At 38.9% G+C, this 15,138-nt stretch overlaps 1 protein-coding gene across 2 annotated transcripts in view; it reads right to left on the bottom strand.

Annotated features, from left to right (window-relative positions):
* IPO8 (importin 8) overlaps positions 1–15,138 on the bottom strand; it is a 94,837-nt gene that overhangs the window by 37,414 nt on the left and 42,285 nt on the right. For both annotated transcript variants that reach the window (XM_044229022.1, XM_044229023.1), the window contains 3 exons: positions 4,915–4,981; positions 1,273–1,398; positions 506–603 (listed from right to left, as the gene is read on the bottom strand). In XM_044229022.1, coding sequence (XP_044084957.1) covers positions 506–603; positions 1,273–1,398; positions 4,915–4,981 — 291 coding nt within the window. The remainder of the gene's footprint in view (positions 1–505; positions 604–1,272; positions 1,399–4,914; positions 4,982–15,138) is intronic.

Raw genomic sequence — 15,138 nt, 5'->3', positions numbered from 1 at the left:
CCCTATCACCCTGCATTCTCTCTCTCTCTCTCTGTAATAAAATAAATCTTTTAAATAAATAAATAAATAAAGGGCGCCCGGGTGGCTCAGTCAGTTAAGCCTCAGACTCTTGACTTCAGCTCAGGTCATGATCTCAGGATCATGTTATCAAGCCCCCACACTGGCAAGCCTCTACTGCTGGCGATGTGCTCTGTCCCTCTCCCTCCACCCTGCCCCCCTGATCTCTCTCCAATAGATTAACAGATTTTTAAAAAATAAAATAAATAAGAATTTTAAAATTAATACATAAAAATGGCAAATAGTCTTAAGCACAACACACAATAAACAACTATCAAATTACAATTCCAAAGGTCTATTAGAAAATTTAAAATAGCAAATATTGAAATAGCAAATGTTGAAGTCAATACAGAACTAAAGTATAAGAAACAAACTGAAAGAGTGTCCTGAAGTAAAATGCTTAAACATTCGTAAGAACCCTTATAACAACTGATTAGGACACACTTACCTTTCTACACATTGTAAAAAGTATTTCTAAATGCTTTGGATTAGATAATAAAGTATCTGTATCTATTGTCACATAATTATGCAGGAGAGGCATCATATCTGGAAAAAAATTCAAAAGCCCAATGAGACTTGAGTGACAAGAATAGAAATAAATTACTCCCACTGAAAACACATTCTGTAGCACCCACATATTACTATCTTCCCTCACTACCACAAAATGCTAGTAACAACAGTGACAGATCTGCTCTTCCTAGACGAGGAAGATGTGGATCAGAAAAATTAAAATGCTCATCTTTTATTATAGTGATTGTTCTCAACTTTTGTCTTTTTCTCCATAGGTGTCATCACCATTTGACAAACTGTATATTTTCTTGCTTGTTTGTGTGCTCCCCACCTTCCCCGTTCCCCCCACCCAACTAGAAGGGAAGCGTTAAAAGAGCACGCACTATTTTGCTCACTGCTACACTGCTATGCTTAGAACAGTTCTGGGAATATAGACAGCATTCAGAAAACAGTAATTCAATTAACGTATGGGTATATGTGCTGACTGCAAACTGATTTAAGATACAACAGGAAACAGTCCCTCTTCTACTGCCTGTATTCCTGGAGCAGCAAAACACTGCTCTGATAGCACTACCCTTTACTCAACAGGGAAAGAACAAGGATTTTCTGATTAGTAGTGTAATCATGTGAGTCTTTATATCAACTGCCAAAGGAAATAATGTCTAGACACAGAAAAGCAAAAATGTTAGATGGTCAAAGCCATACCTGTAAAGTATTCAAAACAATCCTGCTGAAAAACCTCATATAATATACCTAGCAGCTGCCACATTTGAGGGGAAATACCATGGCAGGTTAAACTATATGCCAGTGAAAGAATTTCTTCATAGAATTCTAGAAGGAAGAAAATCTCTAGTTAGAATGCTAGAAAACAGCAACAATTAACCACAGAGACCACAGATAGGAAGATTTAGGTTATCCCTTCGCATACATTCCTCTCACACATAACATACGTCTAGCACCCCTCATCTGCATTCCCATCTTCAGCTCCCTCTATTTTCCACCTTCCCTTTCTTGCCAAGATCTGCCCCCTACCCAGTCAGATGGCACAAAAATTTGTTTTTGCTAAACTCACCCATAATACTGGAAATGTGCGTGTGTGTGTATTTTTTTAAGACTTTATTTATGTGTCAGAGAGAGAGAGCACAAGCAGGCAGAGTGGCAGACAGAGGCAGAGGGAGAGCAGGCTCCCTGCTGAGCAAGGAGCCCCATGAAGGACTCAATCCCAGCACCCTGGGATCATGACCCGAGATGAAGACAGATGTTTAACTGACTAAGCCACACAGTCTCCCCAGGAATATGTATATTTTTGATACTGTGTAATAAATAAAATATAGTTTATACTTCTAAAGCTATATCAGAAATGGATACAAGAAGGAAGAGACTGTTGTCTATCTCTCATGCACAGAATTTTTAAATTACAAATAATTAATATTCTTTGGGAAGCTTAATTATGCTAGGCTAAAATATCTTCCAGCCTCACCTATATTTACAAACTATATTCTGGACCGTATTTTGTCAATTTACAAGACAATTATACCCACTATAAAAAATCCAAAGGAATGCTCTTATATTTGCAGATATGTCTTTGTTATTACCCTCTGTCAAAAGGAAATCATATCTAAACACACAATGAGAAAACACAATTCTCAATACAAAATTTTCAAATAATTCCTACCACATCACTAAGCAAAAGTCTTTTAACTTCAAAGGTTTTTTCCCTCTTTTTTAAAAGGTACTAGGTACACCTGGGTGGCTCAGTGGATTAAACATCAGACTCTTGATTTCCTTTTGGCTCAGGTCACAATCTCAGGGTCATAAGATTGAGTCCTACATCAGACTCTGTGCTGAGCGTGGTGCCTGCTTAAAATTCTCTCTCTCCCTCCCCCTCTGCACTGCCCTGCAACTTGTGCGTGCTTTCTCTCAAAAAAATTTTTTAAATCTTTAAAAAAATAAAAGAAACTAATATTCACCCTGGGAGCATTTGGAGTTTTTTTGTAACACTTTAAAACAACATATTCAAAAGCTAGTAGACAGATACTTACCTTACCAAGAGCAATCTGGAAATCACAGATATTGGGAAATAATTTGTTACATAAGACAGTCATTTGAAAAGTAGCACTATCTGAATATGAAATGTCTGAAAGTTCTGTTTATCACCATCCCACACCTTGTATATGATGAAAGGAGGGCAAATGCCTCTTCCTAACATGAAGCCTAGAGACAGAAATGTGGCCAAGATTTCCATGCACACCCTTGACAGCTTCAGCCTGTGTCCAAGACCCAGCCACCCTGATGCTGAAGACCAGGCCTTTGAAACTTGACAGAGAAATGAGAAAGCGCAAAGCTGTTGCAGATTACTTTTCATGGCCGGACTGGAGTCTGGACGGCAGTGGACAGCAGTACAGGACCCCAAGAGGTCTCCTCAGCAGACCAATACCAGGGTACAGTCCTGCTGGCTCCAGCCAACTCCAGCCTCCCCATAAGTTCAGTGAGCTAAATTCCATTTACACCTGAATGCACCAAAAGTTATTTCAACTATTCTCAACCAAGAAGACTAACTGTTAGGGAAGGATGGTTGTACTGACTTTGACTCCCTGTGTAAGATAAAACAGTCGAAGCAGTAATAGTCAACTTTGGCTTCTAATAATAAATGAAATTTCAGGAGAAAATTAGCAATGAAAACAGGCCAGGGAAAAAAGGGAAGTGGGACAATGGAAAGAGAGTAGACCATGGACACAAATGAAGTCAGGCTGCTGGGGTAAAGGTCCTGGAATAACAGAGTCATCCCATGACATCTTACAGAACAAATATACATAACATATTTTTTTTAATCTAAGATCCTCTATGGCCAAATATCAGTTCAAAATGGGCCACTAATTGGGTGCCTGGGTGGCTAAGTCATTAAACATCTGCCTTCAGCTCAGGTCATGATCCCAGGGTCCTGGGATTGAGTCCCACATCAGGCTCCCTATTCAGCAGGAAGCCTACTTCTCCCTCTCCCACTCCCCTGCTTATATTCCCTGTCTCACTGTCTCTCTCTGTCAAATAAATAAATAAAATCTTTTAAAAATAAAGAAAGAAAAAAAAGGGCCATTAACATTACATTACAGCTAAAAATGTAAAAAAGACCATCCATCACCTTAGGGCTAGGGATGGGATATCAGACAGGAATTGGGGCCATGCTTTCTCTTCTACCCACTGCATCCAAAACTCAGCCCATTTCCTTAACATGCTAATGTTGCAATTGCTCAAATCAAACAGCTGGTATAGGCAGATTAGAAGGCTGGTATAAACTATTTCTCTTTGCCTTACTGCATGATTTCACTCCTCAGGGTTACTTTACTTTAATGGAGAATCTTCAGTTACAATCTCTTCCATGAATAAGGGGATCAGTAAACATACTTTTTGCTTATCAGAATCTCTAGGGTTATGGTCCATATACGTCATTTTAACTGGTTCCAGGGAATTCTTTATGCACCTCAAAGTTTGAGAACTACTGCTTTATAGCAATGATTTCAAAAGGAAGGAGGAGGTACCCTCAGCAGTGTACAAGATAATCCACTCAGTAGGGAAAATAATGTATTACAATACTTTATGTATATAGATGTTTAATCCCATCCTTTTACATTTCTATTTTTATGGATGTAAATGTAATTTGCTAACATATGTATATTACCTACAATATGCATTCAAATATTATCCACCTATATGCGAAGTGCATGCTTAATTTGTTACTACTGGTATGAATGATAAAAAGCTGGGAGAAAACGGGTCTTAAACAATCACCTGCTTTTCTTCCACCTCTGTTTGCACACTATGGAGGCTGCCTCTATAGTGTACACATGCCCACATGACTTGGGGCTCCCACCTTCAAAATGCTTGGATACATGGAAAAAACAAGCCTCCTCTACAAATTCCCCATCAGTCTGTAACATCCTGATTCTAGTAGTTACTCATTCTATTCAGAAGTCAGGCACTATAAGAGAACAACAATCATTTCATACTTCTGGTTGGACATAGGTCTGCCACTTCACATTTTTCAATTCCAGAGTAAAGTAACCTCACCTAAACCTCATTCCAGTTCTTCCTTTCTAAAAATGTAAAAACTTAAAGTTCTCTGTCCTTTAAAAATTCAAGGACAAAAATTCTTTATTGGATGTATTAAATTTTTCCCTAAATGAAAACACAGATATCTAATACTAGAAAGTATATCCAGAAACAGAAGAGAATGCAAGCTTTTTTTCCTCAAAATTATCCATATTGTTGAATTTGAAGGACTAAAAGTATACTTTAAGTTCACCAAATTAAAGAATATCAGTTTACCTTTTCACTCTATCTTTGACTTACCAATTACATGTTTCTGTAAAACAAGATCAATGATCCGTAGACAGATATTCTCTAACTGCTGAGTAACCTAAAGAAAAATGTAAACATTTAGTTTAAAATTCACCATGATAACCCTTAATCTATTAATATTAGCCCAATAAAAATACCAAAGGGACTTTTTGAGAGAAGTTGACAATTCTAAATTTCAAGAGAAAAATATAACCAAGAAATTCTGAAAAGTAAACTAATGATAAAAATGGGAGTTAAGTCCATAATAAAATTACAAATTAAATTAGTTCCGTACCTCATATTTTATACCAAAATAAGTTCCTAACGAATGAAAGATTTCAGTGTGAAAACGTGGGCCATAAGAATACTAGAAGAGGGGCACCTGGGTGGCTCAGTGGGTTAAAGCCTCTGCCTTCAGCTCAGGTCATGATCCCAGGGTCCTGGGATCAAGTCCTGCATCGAGCTCTCTGCTCAGCAGGGAGCCTGCTTCCCTCTCTCTCTCTCTGCCTGCCTCTCTGCCTACTTGTGATCTCTGTCAAATAAATAAATAAAATCTTTAAAAAAAAAATACTAGAAGAGGAGGGGGAGGAGCAAGATGGCAGAGGAGTAGGAGACTGAAATATCATCAAGTCTCAAGAATTCAGCTACATAGTCATCAAACCATTCTGAACACCTACAAACTCAACAGGAGATAGAACAAAAGAAGAGCAACAATTCTAAGAACAGAAAATCAACCACTTTCCAGAAGGCAGGACATACAGAGAAGTGAATCTGAAGCTCCAGGAAGATAGACCGTTGGGAGAAGGGCCAGCTCCCAGCAAGTGAGAGAGCAGAGGAGCCCAAAATCAGAACTTTTGAATGTCTGCTCCATTGAGGGACACTGCTCTAAAGGCTAAGCAAAGGTGGAGCCCTTGAGGGGACAGTGCAGACTCAGGACCCTTCAGGACTCAGGTCACAAGAAGACCAGTATGTCTGAGTGTGGCAGACTTGCCAGGTATCCAAGCAGGGAAGTTGGCTCCAGAGACGGAGCCGGAGCCAAGGAGTGAGCTCTCATCTCTGGGTTACCTTAAACTGTGATCCAAGGCATAGTCGGGCCACTGCTCTTGGATCAGGAATCGCACAAGTGGCAGATCTAGAAAGACCTCCTCCTTCTTCCCCAGGGAGGAGTGGGGCGGAAGCACATGGCAGGAACTGGCTGTGTTTAGAGACTCCAAACGGGGTCATGCACCAGAGATAGAAATGCTCCATCACAGCCTGTGAGATTGGAGTGGGGCTGGGGACCAGGGAGATAGGAGGGATTGACTGCTTTTCTCTGAGGGCGCACTGAGGAGTGGGGCCCCAAGCTCTCAGCTCCTACAGGAGAGATTGGGAGGCCGCCATTTTCATTCCCATCCTCCATATCTGTACGGAAAGTGGTCAGGGAACAAAAGCTGCCAAGAGTGAACCAGAACTGGCAAGGGGGGGTGCAATTCTGCCTCGGGCAAAGACATTTGAGAATCACTACAACAGGCCCCTCCCCCAGAGGATCAGCAAAAACATCCAGCTGAGACCAAGTTCACCAGAGCTAGAGGAACTATGAACTCTAGAGCTAAGGAAAAGCAACTATAGAATTCATGACGTTTTTCCCATGATACTTTAGTCTTTCTAACTTAATTTTTTTTTTTTTTAATTTTTTCTGGGGGTCACCTCGGTGGCTTAGTGGTTGGGTGTCTGCCTTTGGCTCAGCTCATGATCCAGGGTCCTGGGACTGAGCCCTACATCAGGCTCTGCTCAGTGGAAAGCCTGCTTCTCCCTCTCCCACCCACTCGCTTGTGTTCCCTCTCTCCCTATATCTCTCCCTGTCAAATAAATAAATAAAATCTTTAAAAATAATAATAATTTTGGGGCACCTGGGTGGCTCAGTGGATTAAGCCACTGCCTTCGGCTCGGGTCATGATCTCGCTCTCTATCAAACAAAATAAATAAAATCTTTTAAAAAATAATTATTATTATTATTTTTTTTTCTTATTCTATTTTTTAAATTTATCCTCTTTCCTATTTTAATGTTTTTTAACTATTTCATCTTATCAAAATCTTTTTAAAATCTTTTTTTTTAATATTTTATTTATTTATTTAACAGACAGAGATCACAAATAGGCAGAGATTCTTTATATGGAAAACCCAAAAGACTCCACCCCCAAACTACTAGAACTCATACAGCAATTCAGCAACGTGGCAGGATACAAAGTCAATGTGCAGAAATCAGTGGCTTTCTTATACACTAACAATGAAAATACAGAAAGGGAAATTAGAGAATAGATTCCATTTACTATAGCACCAAGAACCATAAGATACCTGGGAATAAACCTAACCAAAGAGGTAAAGGATCTGTACTCGAGGAACTATAGAATACTCATGAAAGAAATTGAAGAAGACACAGATGGAAGACCATTCCATGCTCTTGGATCGGAAGAATAAACATTGTTAAAATGTCTATACTGCCTAGAGCAATCTATACTTTTAATGCCATTCCGATCAAAATTCTACCGGCATTCTTCAAAGAGCTGGAGCAAATAATCCTAAAATTTGTATGGAATCAGAAGAGACCCCGAATCGCTAAGGAAATGTTGAAAAACAAAAATAAAGCTGGCAGCATCATGTTACCTGATTTCAAGCTTTATTACAAAGCTGTGATCACCAAGACAGCATGGTACTGGCATAAAAACAGACACATAGACCACTGGAACAGAGTAGAGAGCCCAGATATGGACCCTCAACTCTATGGTCAATTAATCTTCGACAAAACAGGAAAAAATATACAGTGGAAAAAAGACAGTCTCTTCAATAAATGGTGCTGGGAAAACTGGACAGCTATATGTAGAAGAATGAAACTCGACCATTCTCTTACACCGTACACAAAGATAAACTCAAAATGTATAAAAGACCTCAACGTGAGACAGGAATCCATCAGAATCCTAGAGGAGAACATAGGCAGTAATCTCTTCAATATCAGCCACAGCAACTTCTTTCAAGATATGTCTCCAAAGGCAAAGAAAACAAAAGCGAAAATAAACTTTTGGGACTTCATCAAAATCAAAAGCTTCTGCACAGCAAAGGAAACAGTCAAAAAAACAAAGAGGCAACCCACGGAATGGGAGAAGATATTTGCAAATGACAGTACGGACAAAAGGTTGATATCCAGGATCTATAATGAACTCCTCAAACTCAACACACACGAAACAGGCAAACATATCAAAAAATGGGCAGAAGATATGAACAGACACTTCTCCAATGAAGACCTACAAATGGCTCTCAGACACATGAAAAAATGTTCATCATCATTAGCCCTCAGGGAGATTCAAATTAAAACCACATTGAGATATCACCTTACACCAGTTAGAATGGCCAAAATTAACAAAACAGGAAACAACATGTGTTGGAGAGGATGTGGAGAAAGGGGAACCCTCTTACACTGTTGGTGGCAATGCAAGTTGGTGCAGCCTCTTTGGAGAACAGTGTGGCTATTCCTCAAGAAATTAAAAATAGAGCTTCCCTATGACCCTGCGTTGCACTCCTGAATATTTACCCCAAAGATACAGAGTCGTGAAAAGAAGGGCCATCTGTACCCCAATGTTTATAGCAGCAATGGCCACAGTCGCCAAACTATGGAAAGAACCAAGATGCCCTTCAACATATGAATGGATAAGGAAGATGTGGTCCATATACACTATGGAGTATTATGCCTCCATCAGAAAGGATGAATACCCAACTTTTGTAGCAACATGGACAGGACTGGAAGAGATTATGCTGAGTGAAATAAGTCAAGCAGAGAGAGTCAATTATTATATGGTTTCACTTATTTGTGGAGCATAACAAATAGCATGGAGGACAAGGGGTGTTAGGAGAAGGGAGTTGGGGTAAATTGGAAGGGGAGGTGAACCACGAGAGACTATGGACTCTGAAAAACAATCTGAGGGGTTTGAAGTGGCGGGGGTGGTGGGAGGTTGGGGTACCAGGTGGTGGGTATTATAGAGGGCACGGTTTGCATGGAGCACTGGGTGTGGTGAAAAAATAATGAATACTGTTTTTCTGAAAATAAATAAATTGAAAAAAATATTAAAAAAAAAAAAAAAAAAAAGTTAGTCTGTGAGATTGGGAGGGGTCACCTCTTTGCAAGAGACGGCCCTGGCCGGTCAGTTTGATTCTCGATGCTTGGTGTGAAATAAAGCTTTGCTTGACCTTCAAAAAATAATAATAATAATAATAATAATTTTATTTTTTTCTTATTCTATTTTTTTAATTTATCCTCTTTCCTATTTTAATGTTTTTTAACTATTTCATCTTATCAAAATCTTTTTAAAATCTTTTTTTTTTAATATTTTATTTATTTATTTAACAGACAGAGATCACAAATAGGCAGAGAGGCAGGCAGAGAGAGAGGGGGAAGCAGGCTCTCCACTGAGCTGAGAGCCCGATGCAGGGCTCAATCCCAGGACCCTGAGATCATGACCTGAGCCGAAGGTAGAGGCTTTAACCCACTGAGCCACCCAGGTGCCCCTTAAAAATCTTTTGTAATCTTCATTGTTATAGTCATATTTTATCCCTTCATTGTATGTAACCTTATTTTTTGTATACATATAGGTTCTTTTTTTCTTTAAAATTCTGGGATACAATTTCTTCTAACAGATCAAAATATACCCTAAATCTAGTACATGGCTTTGTTCTAGTCCCCAGCCTGATCATTCCTTCCTCTTTTTTTTTTTTATTTTTCAACCAACTTCTTACCAATTCCTTTTTTAGATTTTTTTTAAAAGATTTTATTTATTTGACAAAGAGACACAGAGAGGGAAGGAACACAAGCAATGGGAGTGGGAGAGGGAGAAGCAGGCCTCCTTTAGGGCAGGGAGCCCAATGCGGGCCTCGATCCCAGGACCCTGGGATTATAACCTGAGCCGAAGGCAGACACAATGACTGAGCCACCCAGTCGCCCTTTTTTAAATTTTCATCTTTACACTCATATTCCACCCCTTCATCATGTTTACCCTTATTTTTGTATATAAGTTTTCCTTTCTTTAAATTTTTGGGAGATAGTTTCTTCTAACAGACCAAAATACACCCAAATCAAGTATGTGGCTCTGTTCTATTCAGCAGTCTAATATATATATTTTTTTCTTTTTTGCCCCCATCTTCTCCCCCCAGATTCAGGTCTCTTCTGATTTGGACAGTGTTTATTTTTCTGGGGTTGTTGCTAACCTTTTAGTATTTTGTTCACTCATTCATCTATTCTTATCTGGATAAAATAACAAGGCAGAAAAACTCACCACAAAAAAGAACAAAAGGCAGTATCAATGGCTACGGACCTAATCAATACAGACAGCAATATGTCAGAAGTAGAGATCAGAATGATGATTATCAAGGTGCTAGCCGGGCTCAAAAAAGCATGGAAGACAATAGTGAATCCCTTTCTAGAGAAATAAAAGAACTAAATCTAACGAAGTTGAAATCAAAAAGCTATTAATGAGGTGCAATAAAAAATGGAGGCTCTTACTGCTAGGATAAATGAGGCAGAAGAGAGAATTAGTGATACAAAAGACCAAATGATAGAGAATAAAGACGCTAAGAAAAAGAGAGACAAACAACTACTGGACCACAAGGGGAGAATTCAAGAGATCAGTGATACCATAAGACAAAACAGTATTAGAACAATTGGGATCCCAGAAGAAGAAGAAAGATAGAGAGGAGGAAGGTATCCTGGAGCAAATTATAAAATAGAGAATCTCCATAATATGGCAAAGGGAACAAGCATCAAAATCCAGAAGGCACAGAGAACCCCCATCAAAATCACTAAAAACAGGTCCACAACCCATCATCTAATACTAAAACTTACAAGTCTCCGTGACAAAGAGAAAATCCTGAAAGCAGCTCAGGACGAGAGGTCTCTAACATACAATGGTAGATATAATAGATTGACAGCAGACCTTCCACACAGACCTGGCAGGCCAGATGTATTCAGAGCATTAAACAAGAAAAATATGCAGACAAGAACACTATATCCAGCTACACTGTCACTGAAAATAGAAGGAAAGATAAAAAGCTTCTAGGACAAAAAAATTTAAAAGAATTTGCAAACACCAAAGCAGCCCTACAGGAAATACTGAAAGGGGTCCTCTAAGCAAAGAGAGGGCCTAAAAGTAACGGGCCAGAAAGGAACAGAAACAATATATGTAACTGTCACCTTACAGATAATACAATGGCACTAAATTCATATCTTTCAATAGTTACCCTGAATATAAATGTGTTAAATGCCCCAATCAAAAGACACAGGGTGTTAGAATGGATAAAAAGCAAGACCCGTTGATATGCTGTCTACAAAAAACTCATTTTAGACCCAAAGACACCTCCAGATTTAAAGTGAGGGGGTGGAAAAGAATTTAGCATGCTAATGGACATCAAAAGAAGCTAGGGTGGGAATCCTTATAACAGATAAATTAGATTTTAAGCCAAAGAATATAATAAGAGATAAGGAAGGACACTATATCATACTTAAAGGGTCTGTTCAACAAGAAGATCTAACAATTTTAAATATCTATGCCCCTAACAAAGGAGCAGTCAATTATATAAAACAATTAATAACAAAATCAAAGAAACACATCAACAATAATACAATAATAGTAGGGACATTAACAGCCCCCTCACTGAAATGGACAGATCATCTAAGCAAAAGATCAACAAGGAAATAAAGGCTTTATTTTTTTTTTAAAGATTTTATTTATTTATTTATTTATTTATTTGACACAGAGAGAGAGAGATCATAAGTAGGCAGAGAGAGGGTGGTAAACAGGCTCTCTGCTCAGCAGGGCTCGATCCGAGGACCCTGAGATCATGACCTGAGCCAAAGGCAGAGGCTTAACCCACTTAGCCACCCAGGCGCCCCAGGAAATAAAGGCTTTAAATGACACACTGGACCAGATGGACATCACAGATATATTCAAAACATTCCATCCCAGAGCAACAGAATACACATTCTTCTCTAGTTCACAAAGAACATTCTCCAGAATAGATCCCATTCTGGGTCACAAATTAGGTTTCAACCGGTACCAAAAGATTGGGGTCATTCCTGGCATATTTTCAGACCACAGTGCTCTGAAACTAATAGTTAATGACAAGAGGAAATTTGGAAAGAACTCAAATACATGGAGGCTAAAGAGCATCCTACTAAAGAATGAATGGGTCAACCAGGAAATTAAAGAAGAATTTTAAAAATTCATGGAAACAAATGAAAATGAAAACACAACTGCCCAAAATCTTTGGGACACAGCAAAGGCAGTCCTGAGAGGAAAGTATATAGTAATGCAAGGCTTTCTCAGGAAACAAGAGAGGTCTAAGTACACAACCTAACCCTACTCCTAAAGGAGCTGGAGAGAAAACAGCAAAGAAAGCCTAAACCTAGCATTAGAAGAGAAATTATAAAGTTCAGAGCAGAAATCAATGAAATAGAAACCAAAAGATCAGTAGAATAGATCAACAAAACTAGGAGCTGGTTCTTTGAAAGAATTATTAAGATTGATAAACCCTGGCCAGATTTATCAAAAAGAAAAGATGCCCAAATTAATAAAATCATGAATGAAAGAGGAACGCTCACAACCAACACCAAAGAAATACATACAACTGTAAGAACATACTATGAACAACTATACACCAGCAAATTGGACAATCTGGAAGAAATGGATGCATTCCCAGAGACATATAAACTACCAAAACTGGGCCAGGAGAAATAGAAAACCTGAACAGACCCATAACCAGTAAGAAGATTGAAGTAGTCATCCAAAATGACCCAAAAAACAAGAGCCCAGGGCCAGAGGGCTTCCCAGGGGAATTCCACCAAACATGTAGGAAGAATTAATACCTATTCTCCTGAAACTGTTCCAAAAAACAGAAATGGAAGGAAAACTTCCAAACATATTTTATGAGACTCATTTTATGAGGCCAGCATTACCTTGATCCCAAACCAGACAAAACCCCACCAAAAAGAATTACAGACCAATATCCCTGATGAACACAGACGCAAAAATTCTCACCAAAATACTAGCCAATAGGATCCAACAGTACATTAAAAGGATTATTCACCATGACCAAGTGGGATTTATTCCTGGCCTGCAAGGTTGGTTCAACATCCACAAATCAATGTGATACAAGACATTAATAAAAGAAAAATCAAGAATCATAGGATCTTCTCAATAAATGCTTAAAAAGCATTTGACAAAGTACAGCATCCTTTCTTAATCAAAACTTTTCATAGAGTGTAAGCATAGAAGGTATATACCTCAATATCATCAAAGCCATCTATGAAAAATCCACAGTGAATATCATTCTCAATGGAAAAAGCTGAGAGCTTTTCCCCTAAGGTCAGGAACACAGCAGGACTGTCCACTATCACCACTGATATTCGACATAGTATTAGAATCCTAGCCTCACCAGTCAGACAACAAAAAGAAATAAAAGGCATCCAAATTGGCAAAGAAGTCATCAAACACTCACTCTTTGCACATAAGATACTTTATGTGGAAAACCCAAAGACTCCTCTCCAAAACTGCTAGAACTCATACAGGAATTCAATAAAGTTGCAGGACATAAAATCAATGCACAGAAGTAGCTGTATTTCTGGGACGCCTGGGTGGCGCAGTTGGTTAAACGACTGCCTCTGGCTCAGGGCGTGATCCTGGAGTCCCGGGATCGAGTCCCACATCAGGCTCCCAGCTCCATGGGGAGTCTGCTTCTCCCTCTGACCTTCTCCTCGCTCATGCTCTCTCTCACTGTCTCTCTCTCTCAAATAAATAAAAAATAAAATCTTAAAAAAAAAAAAATTTATAAAAAAGAAGTAGCTGTATTTCTATACACCAACAGCAAGACAAAAGAAAGAGAACTTAAGGACTCGATCCCATTTACAACTGCACCCAAAACCATAAGCTACCTAGGAATAAACCTAACCAAAGAGGCAAAGAAAGTACTCATGAAAAAAAGTGAGGAAAACACAAAGAAATGGAAAAACATTCCATGTTCATGGATAGGAAGAACAAATATTGTGAAAATGTCTATGCTACCTAAAGCAATCTATATATTTAACACAATCCCTATCAAAATATCCTCAACTTTTTTTCAGAGATGGAACAAAAAATCCTAAAATTTATATGAAACAAGAAAAGACCCTGAATAGCAAGAGGAATGTTGAAAAAGAAAATCAAAGTTGGCGGCATCACAATTCCAGACTTCAAGCTCTAATACAAAGCTGTCATCACCAAGACCAGTGGCACAAAAACAGACACAAAGATCAATGGAACAGAATAGAAAGCCCAGAAACAGACCCTCAACTCTATGGTCAACTAATCTTCGACAAAGCAGGAAAGAATATCCAATGGAAAAAAGACAGTCTCTTCAACAAATGGTGTTGGGAAAGTGGGACAGCCACATGCAGAACAATGAAATTGCACCATTTCCTTACACCACACACGAAAATAGGCTCAAAATGGATGAAGGGCCTCAATGTGAGACAGGAATCCATCAAAATCCTTGAGGAGAACACAGGCAGCAACTTCTTCAACCTCAGCCATAAATTTCTTCCTAGAAACATCTCCAAAGGCAAAGGAAACAAGGGCAAAAATTAACTGTTGGGACTTCATCAAGATAAAAAGCTTTTTGCACAGCAAAGGAAACAGTCAACACCACCAAAAGACAAGCGACAGGATGGGAGAAGATATTTGCAAATGACATGTGAGATAAAGGGCTAGTATCTAAAATGTATAAAGAACTTCTCAAACTCAACACCCAAAGAACAAATAATCCAATCAAGAAATGGGCAGAAGACATGAACAGACATTTCTGCAAAGAAGACATCCACATGGCCAACAGACACATGAAAAAGTGCTCAACATCACTTGGCACCAGGGAAATATAAATAAAAACCACAGTGAGATAACACCTCACGCCAGTCAGAATGGCTACAATGTACAAGTCAGGAAATGACAGATGTTGGCGAGGATGCAGAGAAAGGGGAACCCTCCTACACTGTTGGTGGGAATGCAAGCTGATGCAGCCACTCTGGAAAACAGCATGGAGGTTCCTCAAAAAGTTGAAAATAGAGCTACCCTATGACCCAGCAATCGCACTACTGGGTATTTACCCTAAAGATACAAATGTAGTGATCCAAAGGGGCATGTGCACCCGAATGTTTATAGCAGCAATGTCCACAGTAGCCAAACT

Source organism: Neovison vison, chromosome 12, assembly GCF_020171115.1.
Source record: "Neovison vison isolate M4711 chromosome 12, ASM_NN_V1, whole genome shotgun sequence".
NCBI classification, from domain to species: Eukaryota; Metazoa; Chordata; class Mammalia; order Carnivora; family Mustelidae; genus Neogale; species Neogale vison.
This window is presented reverse-complemented; position numbering and strand designations above follow the sequence as displayed.